The sequence below is a fragment of the Chelonia mydas genome, chromosome 9 (assembly GCF_015237465.2).
Source record: "Chelonia mydas isolate rCheMyd1 chromosome 9, rCheMyd1.pri.v2, whole genome shotgun sequence".
In the NCBI taxonomy this organism is placed as follows: Eukaryota; Metazoa; Chordata; order Testudines; family Cheloniidae; genus Chelonia; species Chelonia mydas.
Window position 1 is genome coordinate 77588725 of NC_057855.1, and position 15248 is coordinate 77603972.

The 15248-nt window shown below is 47.0% G+C and overlaps 1 protein-coding gene across 9 annotated transcripts in view; it reads right to left on the bottom strand.

Moving 5' to 3' along the window:
• The window catches only part of STARD8 (StAR related lipid transfer domain containing 8), a 145666-nt gene that overhangs the window by 48386 nt on the left and 82032 nt on the right, over positions 1-15248 (bottom strand). The window contains exon 1 of one of the 9 annotated variants that reach the window (XM_037908776.2): positions 212-553. The exons of 7 other annotated variants lie outside the window; for them this stretch is intronic. In XM_037908776.2, coding sequence (XP_037764704.1) covers positions 212-302 — 91 coding nt within the window. In that variant the 5' untranslated portion in view covers positions 303-553. Of the gene's footprint in view, positions 1-211; positions 554-15248 lie in introns of those variants that run through there. One more of the 9 variants, XM_037908782.2, reaches the window with a different exon arrangement.

Sequence of the window (15248 nt, forward strand, 5' to 3'; positions counted from 1 at the left end):
AAATCTCCAAATCCTACCCCTACGCCACAACATAACCCTCCGCCCCCAACAAACTAACAAGCTGCAAGAGGAAATACAGTTTTCTAAAATCCCTTTTGCAGCAAAAAGGTTCATTTTACAAACTACTTCCACCTTCCCCTGTAAAGCCGACTTGCACACGGAAATCTTTTACAGGGGTGGAAATGCAAAGCTCAGACACAAACAGACTCACCATGGCTGAAATTGTTAATCTGGGCTTTGTTCATTGGAAATTGCAGATTAAATGAAGAAAATAAAAAAGAATGACCACCATCCCCCTTCATCCGCTCCTGCAGCGAGCCTGAGCACCATGCACCGGAGATGGGAGGATTCCCAACCCAAATTCCTTCCTGCAGGCAGTAAGCTGGAGATCTGTGTTCCCTTCCACCCAGGCCTACGGTACTCCACTAATAAAATCTGCCCTCGCTGACCTCATTTGCACGGAGAGCCACCTCGTTCGTTCCTAGGAACTAATGGGATATCTACAGCTTATGCAGTCAGGGGGCTGAACCGTTTAAATAGCAGGGGTGGGAGTAAGAGAGAAAGTGAGAGCAATAACGTATGTACGTGCATGCAGCGTAACCATTTCAAGCTCTTAAACTCTGCCTCTGACGGAAGAAGCGTTCTCTCCTGGAGCAACTCGCTTAAAAGAACACACGGCCTCCTGGCGTAAGGGAGTCACTGTAGTAGAAAGCGAGCATGAAGTACAGCAAATAAATAAGGTGCCTAGGAGATACATTATAGACGCTCTCCTCCATTGGCACATGGGGCGTCCACTAGACTAGATGAGACCTCCAATCTCTGTGGCCAAAATTTCAAACCTGGGTGCTTAACCATGGTGCCTATACCCATATCAGACACCAAAATAAAAGTTTACAGAAGTACTGAGCACACCTGGCTCTTATTTTTCAGGCATACCTCCCCCTCCCCACCCCCCAATCCTCACTGTCACCGTCACGCAACTTCCTAAAGTGGACCTGGACTGGGAACATGCGATATTACACAATGCCATAACCAGGTGCAGGAAAATTGAGTGAAGGCATGAAAATATGTCCTATTCAACGAGAGACTGATCACTCAAGTCTCTCACATCCGCTTTCAGCTGGGTGGCTTTTATTAGCAGAATATGGGCTTTAAAAAAGGGGGGCACTATAAGCTAGATTCAGACCTCGAGAGTTGGGCTGTACCCACTTAGAGCAGGTCTGAATCTGGCTCTCTGAGGGCTTGTCTTCACTACTGCGCTGTGATCGATGTAGCAGCACCGCTGTGATCGATGTAGCAGCATCAACTTAGCAGTTCTGGTGAAGACGTGATAAGTCAATGGGAGAGCGTCTCCCGCTGACATAGCGCGGTGTAGACACCGTGTTAAGTCGATGTAAGTTGCGTCGCTCGCACAGAACAGTGGTAAACACTGGTCAATCCCTCGAGAACCCAGAGAGGGGCACAGGCTATGGAGGAAGGATGGTCCAGCAGTCAGAGCACTAGCACCCGGCATTCAGGAGACCCAGGTTCAATTCCCTCCTCTGCTGCAGAATTAAGGTGTGACCTTGGGCAAGTCACTTAGTCTCTGTGCGCCTCAGTTCCCCACCTGTTTAATGGGAATGATAGCACCTCCCTGCCTCACAAGGGTGGTGTGAGGATACATACATTAAAGATGGTGAGGAACTCCGATCGTATGGGGATGCGGGCCAGATAAACGTGTTACAAAGACTAAAGCAAGAGACGTGGGAAATGGGAACCTTCAACAGTGATGGGATTCATCTGTGCAGCAAAAAGCACATTCTCTGCTATTCCTGAGTCAGTGTTTGTGGCATAAATAATGTAGAGTATGAGCTGAGAGATCAATGAGTTTGTGAGAGGCACCACGGGGGAGGATTTGGGGCTGAAATGAAGGGGACAGATTGGGGAGAGGTGCAATGGTAGCTGCATCTTCAAAGGGACTAAAATGAACCCATCCAGTACACGATAGCAGAGTAGGTCCAGGTGACAATGAACGAAGGCAGACGCAAAGGCGGCTGAGAGGCAATCCATGCTATCAGGCACTGTGTGTAAAATTCCCACCAACACAGGAGTCGTCAAAGGTCACTTCCAAATGAGATCTCATTTGCTTGCAATGTAAAGAAAGTGCAGGGCTTTAGGCCATGTCTACACGAGTAAAATTACAGCAACAGCTGTACCGATGCAGCTGCACCACTGTAAGATCACTTGTGTAGCTGCTCTATGCCGACGGGAGTAAAACCACCTAAACAAGAACCAGAAGTTATGTCGGCAGGAGAAGCTCTCCCGCCGACATAGCGCTGTGCACATGAGAGCTTATGCCAGCAAAATTTATGTTGCTCAGGAGCATGTTTTTTCACACTTCTGAGTGACATAAGTTTTGCTGAGATAAGTGGCAGCGTAGACATGGCCTTAACTCTATGACTGTGTCTACATGACACAGCTTTTAGCAACATGGCTATGTCGCTACAGCCGAGCCACTAAAAGTCGCGCTGTGTAGCTGCTGTTTAACTTCCACCCCCAACGAGCGGCGTTTGTGTTGTCAGCAGAAGAGTTCACACTGGCGCTTGTCGCTGCAAAACTTTTGTCTTTCAGGGTTTGTTTTTTTTAAACACCTCTGAAAGGCAAAAGTTTTGTCGTTCAATTGCCAGTGTAGACATAGCCTAAGTGTGCACACGCTTATTTGGGAATAAGATTGTCCACACATGGAGTTGGTCAGGAATAGCTATTGTGCTTTAAATCCACAGCCTACCTTAATCCTAATTAACTTTCAAATGTAGATAATCTCTGAACACTGTAACAGGCAGGCTGAATCTCTGAACTATGTGCCCTTGATCCTTTTAAGTCTGCTAATACAGTCAGTCTAGCAGGGAAAGAAGATCAAGTATTTCTACTGTCCCACTTGAAGATGAGCCAGGACCAAAGACAGATATCCCACCAATAATAAATAATAATTATATTTAGATTTTATAGGGCCAAGGAAAAAATTTCCCCATCACTGACATGCAGCCACCTCTGGAGTGGAATGTGACCTCTGTTAAACAGCGCACAGCACTGCTGCACAATAGTTTAGGGCAGGACGTGAAAAAAAAAATCCCATATCCTGCCAACACCACAGGATGATTTGATTAGGAAGAATGACATTAATCAAACTGGAATTTGGACAAGACACTCATACTAAGAGCATCCACACCAGTGTGCAGATTAATTCTCCTCCTTCAGCATACATAGAGAAATGGGGGTGTGCGTGTGGGTGTCCAGGATATTTGTGATCCTTTCCCCCACTCAAAAGGCTCTCAGCACAATTCTTCTCAGGAAAAGCCTCTTCCACGATTATCCCAGGCCGGACCTTCCTGTTGTTAGTGCTCCAGTGGCGCCACAGAAGGAAACCAGACCATAAATTTCCTACAGCAACGAATGACGATCAGCTGCCTCATGGGTGTGGAGTCAGCCAATATTTCTGGGTGGGGGAAAAGGGAGGAGAGAATCTTTTCTGGTTCCAAAGAAGATGGAAGAGACAGTTTGTCCACTTGCCTGGAGTGAGCTGAAATATTGCCCAGAAGAGAGGACTGAGAAGGTCCAGGAAGCCAACGGCTCCTTCTCTGAAGGGAGGAAAGTACAGAGTAGCCCATGTGCTACTGCTCTTCTGCAGGGCTGGAGAGGAGCAACAGAGGAGCAGGCTGGCTGGGGCACAGGGAAGGGAGAGCAAGGGACAGAAGAAAGAAGAGCTAGGAGGCCTAAGGCCCCACAAGTGTCCTGGGGGGTGGCAGTCCCAGAGGAACCCTTCCAACCCTCCCAGTCAGGGGCCCCCAACATTCATTAATGTGAGGAAAAAGAAGAAGGCAGAAACAAATATTGCAGGATCTGAGGCTGGCCTTTTCAGCTGGCAGCCAGCCATTCTCAAGGAGCTCTTCTCATCTTACTTTCAAAGTCAAATCTGGAGGAGTCATGAAGTGGTCCTATCTGTGCCAAAAGTCACACAGTGAGTCCTCATTCTTTCCTCCTGACTTGCGGCCACTAGACCAGTCTCCTCCAAAGACCATCATCTGCTGCCACAATCATCGCAGAACCTGGAGCTGCTGGATATGCTGGTGAGCAGCACCCACTGCCTGTACATGAAACAATGCCAGATCCTCAACGGAGAATAAGACTTGGGCATTTCGTACTGCTGGCCAAGAACTTTCCTTCAGATTTTAACTCCATGTCTCCACCAACAGCATCAGCCCCCTCACTTCCTAGAGATACAGGGCCTCCCTGGCAGAGAGTATTCATGTTCTGATCCAAGAGACAATAATCCCCCCCAAACATTACTGTCATCTACCTACTGGCAATTACACCCAACTACAATTCTCCAGCAGGTCTCCATTCCCCTAGACTGTAGCGGTGACACTAATGCAGCGAAGGAGGCCAAATAACCTCCATGCTTTTGGGGTGTTAGCTGATGACCTGTGGGAAACAGAAAGGGATTCCCCCCATCCCCAGAAGATACACTATAGCACAAATGGCCAGATGCATTGGGTTTGCTTTCTTAGAGATATGATACTGGACCACCTGGACCATTGTGACAATTTCTGCGTACTTAACCATCACCATAATCCAGACAAAATCCTATTCCAAAAACCAAACTCATGGAGACATACTGCAGTAGCAAAGCAAACATGGAGCTAAGAATCTGCTGGGCATCAAGCAGGTAACCTTTGTGGAAATGTGGAGGCAGGAGTAAAACCTTGGAATGCAGTAGGAGCCCAGAGAATATGGACCTAAATTTTATATAGGTGACCAGAGCCAACTTTGAGACTTACAACCCTTTGTCTCTTTGTTCCGTTTGAAGATGATGTGGTGGAAGGAATCGAAGACCAATGCTTCCTTTCCATTATAGAGCAAACGGCAGCCACTGGAGAGACTAGGCCAAATGGCTTTTGAGAACTGGTTTTAAAGGACATCACAGGATTTCAGAAAGACAAAAGAGCAACACTTTAAAAAAAAAAAAAACATAGAAACCTCCTTGCCAGGAATGTGAAGAATGTCAGGGAATATTACAAAACAGGATGCAAAGAGAAGCTGGCCTCAAGCTCTATCACAATCTCATATGTTGGCCTGATTATCAGATGCTGAATCCTGATGGAAACCTATCAGTGCATCTGCCTGGGAACCAAGGGCTGAGCTCAGCTGGGTTGATTCTGCCTTTTCTTCTGATACCAGAGAAGTCAGCCGAGCAGCCTCTGCTATGGTCAGTCTGTGGAGGGATAAAGCTCTGCCCATCTGCCTATCCACTATCATAGCCTTGCCATACAACACATAACATTCTTTGTGTCTATAGTGCCTTCCATTTAAGGAGCTAAAATGAAATGAACCCCTTGGGAGGCAGGTCAGTGTTCCTATCCCCATTTCACAGATAGATAAACTGAGGCACTGAGAGGGGCTAGGACTTGCCTGTGGTCACACAGCGAGTCAGTGGCAGAGTCATGCACAGACCCCAGGAGTGCTGATCCCAGTTCCCCTGCTCTAACCATTAGGCAATACTTCTCAGCTCTTAGACAGCTTCCTTTGACACTTTTGCTAATTTACCAAATACATTTGTGCTTTCTATGGCTTGTACATCTCCCCCCGCCACCTGCTCAGACCTGCAGGGACATTCCGATGCCGAACCTGTGGCATTACAGCCCCTCCCACGGCTGCAGACAGTAAGGCCAGAAGTTCGGGAAGGCTACGAACCGGCAAGGTCAGGCCCAAGGAGAAGCAGGGTTAGGAAGGTGCAGGAAGTTCTTATTCAAGACTCCAACATCCTCAAGAGCAGCACAGGCAACTGACACCAATTACTAGCACAGAAATGAGTATTTTTTTCGAGCTTCGCCTCCGTGTGACAGTTCCTCTTTAAGTAAAAGAAGCTCCATTTCCAGGATCAGATTTGTCATACCAGGACTTATTTGGGGGCTTTTTGCCCAGCCGAGCATCAACATGAAAGAACACAACAGATCTGCCTATTCACACAGCCCGAAGGGAGGCAGCCTGCACATGAAAATAAGGTGGGTGCTCTGTGGCGGGGCAGATGGATACCTAACCACAGTCACAGCTTATCAGGGGTTACCTTTGTAAGGCCTTGGGCTTAAAAAACATAAGGGAATTTTTACTCAGTGATACAAAAGGCACCTACCTCCTACGACCGGGGTAATTACAGGCCTGTCAGTCTGACATCGAGTCCCAGGCAAGATAATGGAGTGGCTGATATAGGACTCAAATAAAGAATTAGAAGAGGGTAATACAATCAGTGCCATACAACAGGGTTTATGGAAAATAGAGCCTATCAGATTAATATCGTATCTTCTTTTGATGAGATTACAAGTGTCGTTGATAAAGGTAACAGTGTTGATAAAATACACTTAGATGTCTGTAAGCCATTTGACTTGGTATTGCATAACATTTTGATGAAAAAAAATAGAAAGATACAAAATTAGCATGACACACATTAAATGGATTAAACGCTGGCTAACTAATAAACCTCAAAATGGAACTGTAAAGAAGGAATCATGAAGTAGGTGTGTTTCTAATAGTGTCCCGCAGCAGTTCTTGGCCCTAACACTATCATCATCATCATCATATTCCTATTACACCTCTGGCTTTTAGGGCAGTAACGAAGCTCCTCCACTCCTGTCTGTTTCTGGCAAGTCTTTCAGTGGTTCCCAGCTGTGCCCCAGGTTTTTCAGCTCAGCTTCCATAGCTCTTCGCCATGTTGTTTTCAGGTGTCCATCTTATTACTACTCTGGTGATGGAATCAGTTTTCATCCAAAGCACATGACCAATCCATCTCCAATGCCACCTGGCAATGATGGTGCTCAGATCCTCTTGGCTGCACTGTGTCAATAGATCTTGGTTTGAGATTGTTCCAGGCCAAAAGATACGGAGGATTTTTCTGAGGCAGGTTGTATGGACATGTCATACTTTCTCATTACCCAGCATTCTGTAGTGTTGAAAGTATGCAGCTCTGATAAATCCTGAGTTTGGTTTTGGTATTGTATTTTGATGATTTCCAGACTGTATTGAAGCTCCTGAAGGTGTTCCTGGCTTTACTGATTTTGTTCCGGATGTCCTGGCTTGTTCCACCATCCTGGCTGATGGTGCTGCCCAAGTATGTGAATGTTTCTACATTGGTGAGAACATAATCCTCTATCCATACTGGTGATGGTGAGGCAATATTAAAGGTCATGATATCTGTCCTATTGCGGTTGATTTTCAGTCCAATTTTCTGGCTGAATGCGTTGAGTCAAGTTGTTTTCTTCTTGTATATTGTGTTGGGTATGTGATAGGAGAGCGACATCATCTGCAAAGTCCAGGTCTTCAAGGGATGAGAAGAGTGTCCATTTAATGCGTCTTGGCATGTCTTCTGTTGTATGCTGCATTACCCAGTCGATGGCAATGTTGAAGAGGATTGCAGACATGACACACCCCGACATACTCCTGTTTCGATTTCAAAACTGAGCTAACTGTGATCAACACTGCATGTAAAGGTGAAACAGAAGCTTTTGATTATGTTGATTTTGCGGGCATATGGAATTCCTTTCCGTATAATGCGCCATAGGCTGGTCTTGTGAATGCTATCAAAAGCCTTCTCAAAGTCTATGAAATTTATGTAGAATTGCCATTGCCATTCTAAGCACTGTTCTATTATGTTTCGCAGAATAAAGATCTGGTCTGTGCATGCACGCCCTTTCTGAAAACCAGCTTGCTCTTTTCTGAGAATGCTATCAACGGTCTCTGATATACGCTGGACTATGATCTTACACAATACTTTGCTTGCCACAGATAAAAGTGTGATACCATGCCAGTTATTACAATCACTGAGGGGGCCATACTTACAGGATGGGGGACTCTATCCTGAGAAGCAGTGACTCTGAAAAAGATTTGGGGGTCATGGTAGATAATCAGCTGAACATGAGCTTCCAGTGCAATGCTGTGGCCGAAAGGACTAATGCGATCCTCGGATGCATAAATGGGAATCTCAAGTAGGCGCAGAAAGGTTTTTTTACCTCTATATTCTGCATTGGTGCAACACTGTTCGACTAATGTGTTCAGTTCTGGAGTCCACACTTCAAAAAGGATATTTAACAAATTGGAGCATGTTCATAGAAGAGCCATGGGAATGGTTAAAGGATAAGAAAACATGCTTTATAGTTACAGACTCAAGGAACTCAATCTATTTATCTTAACAAAGAGAAGGTTAAGGAGTGACTTGACTACAATCTGTAAGTACCTACATGAGAACAAATATTTAATAACGGGCTCTCTAATCTAGCAGAGGAAGTTATAACATGATCCAATGGCTCGAAGTTGAAAATAGACAACTTCAGACAGGAAATAGGGCATAAGTTTTTAAACAATGACGGTAATTAACTGGTGGATCATGGATCACTGGCAATTTTTAAATCAGGAGTGCATGTTTTTCTAAAAGAACGAATCTGGGAATTTGGGGGAAGTTCTCTGGTCTGTGCTATACAGGAGGTCAGACTAGATGATCACAATGATCTCTTCCTGCCTTGGAATCTATGAATCTACAAAACATCTTTAGGCAGTGGCCATAAACAAAGCACACAGAAGCAAAATGACACATGCTACAGGAGGCCTGGGCCATCTCATTGTAAAGAGAGGCACTGACAAGGCTGATTAGACCTACAGTTAGACAAACTGAGTTTTGCTGTGGTTCACTGTAAGCCCAGCTAGAGCTAGAAGACTGCTTGTGAGGACACCAAGCCTCCCTCTGACCCTTGGACTTTCAGTAGCATTTCTGTAAGTGACAGATTCTGTCTGCCCTGCATCAGAATGGCAGCTCTCCATGAAAATGCTCTCCATGAGAATGGCACATGAAAGTAGGACAGAAAAGGATTCATCTGGATAGCTGCTCCCTTTTATTTCCAGGGCAAAACCTTTTATTCAGTCCCTTGTATCATCCATCAACATCTCTAGCCAGTGATGAGCTGCCAAAATCGTAACAACCGGTTCCCTCCTCACCCCGTGCCCGCGCCCGCGCCCGCCCCCCAGGACTCCTGTCCCATCCAACCCCCTGCGTTCCTTGATGCCCCCCCCCCAGGACCCCTGCCCCATCCACCCCCCTCCTCTGTCCCCTGACTGCCCCCGGAACCAGGCAGGAGTGTCTCGTGGGCCACTGTGCTGGGTGCCCACTGCGCCCCGCCCATAAGAGCTAGAGGGACCTGCCTGGGGGCGAGGTGGGGAGTCCCAGCGGTGCTTACCTGGGGCGGCTCCCTGGAAGCATCCGGCAGGTCCCTCTGGCTCCTAGGGGCGGGGTAGCAAAGCTGGGGGGAGGGAGCAGCCGCTCCCCACACTGATCACATCAAAAATGGCGCCTTAGGTGCCGATGCCATGGGTGCTCTGGGGCTGGAGCACCCACGGGGAAAATTTGGTGGTTGCAGAGCACCCACCGGCAGCTCCCTGCCCCACGCCCGGCCCCAGCTCACCTCCACTCCACCTCTGCCTCTTCCCCTGAATGCGCTGCCCTGCTCTGCTTCTCCGCCCCAGCCCCCGGCTTCCCGCAGATCAGCTGTTTGCACGGGAAGCCTGGGAGGGCTGAGAAGCAAGCAGCGCTTCGAGCTCAGGCCCAAGGAGGCGGAGGCGAGCTGGGGCGGGGAGCAGTTCTACTGCGCCCCCCCGCCGGGTCACCTGCTGCGGTGCGGGCGGCCCTCCTCGCGCCTCCCCTCCCCAGCTCACCTCCGCTCCGCCTCCCTAGGCCTGAGCCCGAAGCCACCGCCTGCTTCTCAGCCCGCCCCGGCTTCCCGCACGAACAGCTGATCCACTGAAGCGGGGGGTAGGAGAAGCAGAGCAGGGCGGAGCGTAACTCAGGGGCGGAAGAAGCAGGGAGGTGAGCTGGGGCTGGGCGTTGCGCGGGGAGCTGCCGGTGGGTGCTCTGCACCCACCAAATTTTCCCTGTGGGTGCTCCAACCCCGGAGCACCCATGGAGTCGGTGCCTAAGGAGACACTTTTGGCGGGTTGTTAAATTTAGAAGCCCTTTTAGAACCAGTTGTCCCTCATGGGCTTCTAAAAGGGTTTCTAAATTTAACAACTGGTTCCAGCGAACCGGTGCGAACCGGCTCCAGCTCACCACTGTCTCTAGCCCACCCTGCTCAGAGGCAACGAGGCACAGAGCCCAATAAATACCGTTGGATCCAGAGCGCTTGGTAGACAAGTTGCCAAACAGGCTGTGATGATTAGCGAGCGGGTCTCTTCCACACTGCAACTTGGCAGTACTTGCAGATCGGGACAGTCGGTGCCCAGCACTGTATGCGGTTTTGAGTTCCTACCTGCTGGAGCACTGGCAGGAGCACCAACACATTACTTGAAGAAGAGGAAACCAGAGGAAGAGATTGTAATTTTGGGTCTGATCTAGTTCCCATTGACTTCAGGGTGGACTGGGAAAGGCATTTACATTGTAACTCCTGGAGGCAGGGATCATACCCTCCTGCCTACATTGTGCTCTGTGCTGTATGATAACGGAGCTAAATAATAATACCCAACGTGTTTTGCAACATTGCAGAGAGCAGCACTCCCAGCCTGGAGCCTTACAGGGCTGCTTCCTCCTTGCTTTTAAAGAGTTTGAACTGAAGCACCTCACACAACCATATCTGATCTTACAGCATGGTCATTTTTGCACTTGTTAGAACAGTATTTTGAAGGCACCTTCTCTTCTGTGGCAAGGTTTATTTTTCAGAGCAGCCAGTGCTAATGGGTTTGCTTTCTGACATTACTGTAAGGAACTCTTCATCTCAGGAATGAGGAATTGAATGCTGACTCAAAATGTAGTTTGTGCTCAAGAAATCAGCCCTGCTTCACTTTAAATGACCTCCGTGGCTACTTTTATAGGTCACTAATTTTGAGTCACTGGCTGGAATTTTCAGAAAGAGCTGAGCACCCACAATGGGAGCCAGATTGCTGAGCAATTTTTAAAAATCTGGCCCTAAAAGTGTCAAAGTGGAAACTGCGAGATGCTGTGCATTTGTGAAAATCTGGCCCCACTGTCTCACAAAATGCCCCTGCCTTTGAGTCTTGCTAGGGTGAGAAGCGCTGACCCCTCAAACACTCTGCTGTGTATGTTATGAATGATGTGTCTGCATGAAGATGGCACAGCCGCCTGCTCTCTGACACAGCCCAGCAGAGTTTGCATCTCCCTGCAGCTTGAAAGATGTGAGTTAAGCTTTGGTCCTGAATAAGTCACTAGCAGCTGCACGTATTAGTGAACACTGAAGGTACGTCTCCATTGCCTGTGGTCAGCCTGCCGCAGCAAGCCTCCCAGTCCAGGTTGAGAGATTGGGAAAGCAGGGCTCATGCTAGTGCTGTTCACACTATAGTGTGGCTCAGGCATGGGCTCTGAAGCCTAGGAAGAGGAGTCAGCTGCAGAACTGGAGGTCCAGCCCCAGCAGCAACTTCAAAGTGCTGTTGGCAAGGTACTAGCATGAACACTGTGCTAGCCCATCCCTTGATCCGCGCTGGGAGGCTCACTGCAACGGGCAGTGGAGACATAGCCTGAAGGGCTCTGTCGTTCCTGCTAAACACCTACTGGATGTTTTGATGCTGTTTGCCAGCAACCCACTTGTAAAACTAGACATCAGTCTCACGAGATACTCTCTGTCTAACTTATTAACGTTGAAATAAAAGAGGGAAGTAATTTTGTTCTCCCAGGTGAATCCAGAGGGCTGTGTCTGGGAGGCAGACTAAGTAAGCCCATCACATTTGGTCTCTTTTGCATCACTCTGCACTCTCTGGCAGCAGTGAAAAATGGTCAGGGTCACTAGGGGACAGGGATGGGTGCTGTCCACTAGCCAGCTCCCATAACAAATTAGGGCAATACCTCTGGATCTTGAGGGAACTGGGATTATTTAAATTCAAGAGAAAATGATTATGAGGCACCTGGCTGAAATATTTAATCTAAATAACGATTATTATAAAAGTACATGTGTAGATCTGTTTGAGGCTATTGGAGAGACCAGAATGAGGAGATTTACGGTAGGTTTAACCACACCCACCCACGCGCATACACAGAGTATCTGAAGAGATGATAATTTACAGAGATAATAGTGAATAGAACTTAAAGCCAGGTCCCTCATGGATATCCATAGTTGAATTTAAGGAGCAAGACATGCATGAAGAATTTGCGGAGGTTATATGCAGAGAGTAACGACAAAGTGAGATGGCCTTTCATCTGGAGATGGGAGAAAAGGAAGGAAAAATCTGCATGGAATTTGGAGAAGAAATATTTGCAATTTCGTTCCCAGACATTTCCTAGGAATTTCACTTTCTGCAAACTTATCAACAAAAATTCAAATAAGCAACACCCAAATTTCCACGTTTCATCACACACACTGATCTTTGTCCAGTTTAAATTGCAGATTTGTAATTCTGAATTTTGAAATTGAAATAAGGAGGCTGCTTAGTTGGTAGTGACAAGGGTCCATTTCCATTCAAAATGAGGGGCTGTTGTGGGGGAATATTTGTGAAATTTCACAGATGTTCAATGAATTCAACACACCAGGAAAAATCATTCCATTTTTAAGTATTCAAAAAGCGCTGACCTCTGTCCCAGTCCTACTTTCAGCCAAGCTGGTGGAGTTGAGCAGAATTAGTATTTCTATGCAAAACTTGGAATAAACTGGAATTTAACAAGTAACTTATTAAACTCAGTCAGGTTTGTGCCGGGGGAGTGCCTGAAGGGCATTTGGGGGATCAGGAGGGAATTTGCCACTGATTCTGCCTTTTCCTCCAGACTAGTTATTGCTTTTCTTTGCATGGACGTTGTTTTGCTCTACTTTAGCACAGGAAGTGCTAAGGTGCATTGCATGCAGGTGTAAATTATTCATCCAACATTCCAGAATGATGAACCTGTAACTGTTTCAGGTCCCTACACAGCCATGTGTCCGCCTCTAGTCAGAGTACCATTACTAGACTAGCGAGACAGAATTAGCATTGTCTTTTACTGCCAATAAACTAAACCCCCAGTGGTTTATTTACTCCTCAGGCAGACCTAATGGAAACTTACCTCTGCTTGCCTTACCTGTGTATATCTCATTTGCTGTATCAGACAGACACTTAAGCTGTTTCTAATGTTAATCTTTCCCCCCTTATGGATGAGGAGAAGTTACTGCATTATGGCAAGACATTTCGTATATTCAAACAAATGCCAACTGGTGGGCAGATAAGAAAATGGAGACCAGGCATTACCAGAGATATTGGCCTCTCTGCTCCCCAGCAACACACTGAAAAGATCCTCCAAGCTATCGAACCAATCTAAACCTCAGCGACAGCCTTCCAGAGTTACCCTCCACCCTCCCAGTGTAAAAGGAAGCTGGTCACAAACAGCTGTGTGGGCAGGATCTACCTACCACTTCCCAATTGCTCTCACCCAACCCTCAAGGTAGGATTCAACCTCTCTAAATGCTTTTCATCTGGCTAGTGGAAGGGAGCTTCAGAACATTTATATCTGGGCTCTCAAAAAAATTCTGTGCGATTACCTGCTGCTTCAGCTGACCATGTGTTTCCTAATGACCCAGAGCAAAATGAAGAACAGACAAAACTGGAACAACTTACATTAAAAAACAAAACAAAACAAAAAGTGACAAAGCTGCTATTGTAACAGTCAGAGTCCCAATGAGCTTAAGAGCCTGGCAAAGAAACAAAAGTTCTTCAATATTCTTCAGCACATATAATTACACAACATCCCCTTATATCTATCTGCCTATCTATGTATGCCACACTGCCAAGAGCCATTTACAGATATGGTCTCTGTTCAAGAGGTGACAGGTAAGAAGAATAGCAAGTTCATGCTTTCACTGAATGTACTGGTTGGGTGTGTAATCAAAGGCACAGGGGTAGCCAAAGTGCAGCCCTAAAGAGTTCTGCATTGCTGCCTTCATCTTCAGTAAGCAGATGATGCCCACGGAGACTACAGGTCCCAAGATGCAGTATTCCATCTCGAGCTGAGTGGCCCAGACCCTAACAGTCAGGAAAGCTGGTAGCGCCAGGATACAAGTTCATGATCTGTATTGCTCAAGAGGGGGCCAGGAAGAAAGACCACCAAACTACAGCACTCAGCCACACCCTTGGTGCTGCTGCCTGCACTATCCCTCAGGAGTTTTGTGGGACTTAATTAGTTGATTGTGAAAAGCTAGGAGTCCCCTAGTAGAGTAGAAGTACCATTAACACAAGCATTTATTCTGTCTTAAACCTGAAGAAAACGTTGGAGAGAATGAAAGAAGCAAAGTGTGCAGCTTCACTGCCACTGGCCGCAGCTGGCAGGAAGCATAAGATGCACCCAGATCTCAGGGGCCAGCACCGTCACCTATCAGCTCTTCCAGCACAGAGCTGTTCATCACGTCAAGAAGCCTTCGAAGCCACGCCCAGTTACTTTTAAACACAGCTGCCACAAGCTTAACGAAAGAGAAATGCAACCTACTAAAATTCGCCTAATCAGACAGCTGCTGACCAGCAGGCTTGTTCTTTAGACCATGTTTGAATAAACCCTCTTCCACTAGGATTCCCTTGTGGTTGCAGTAAGATCGCCCCCAGCAGCCATCCAAATGGTAACAGCCTAAGCGTCATCTTACTGTCTCCATGCAGTATCACTCCTGGAGTTACTCTCAGGCCCATCTCCAGAATCTCGCCATACTCATGGAGGGGACACATCCAGAACAAGATGAAGTCCTCCGAGTGAAGAAACGTGGCAACGTAACCCACCCCAAGCTCTCAAAAATCATGAGACGTGATTCTGAAGCCAAAGAGATGCATTTTGGGTGCTTTTTATTTCCCTTCTAATATTTTGGCCTTTAGAACTTCCCAGCTTTTCTCTGCAACAGCAAGGACCAAAACCTCTTTTTTTAAATAAAAGCAGAGATTCTCATTTATCCACGTCTCCAGAAGCTGGGGCTATCAGAAGAACACCAAACATCATGAAACTCATGCTAAAATCAGGAATGCTGGCAACACTGCGTGGACAATAGTAACTTCCCCTCTTTGTGTTTTGTTTGTTTTACAAGACCCTTATCACCCCTTTGATGGCTGTGGGTATTTCTGCCCTAGCAAATTCACATCTCCAGAGGCATACCTGCTCATTTCCACTCCAAGAACTGGACATTCCCAATCAGCAGCAAAGCAAGCACTCACTGGCTTTATTTGCTTCTTATAAAGCCCAAAGCCCACAGAGCAAGCCCTGAGCAGAGAAGGCAGCAGACATCCAGCAG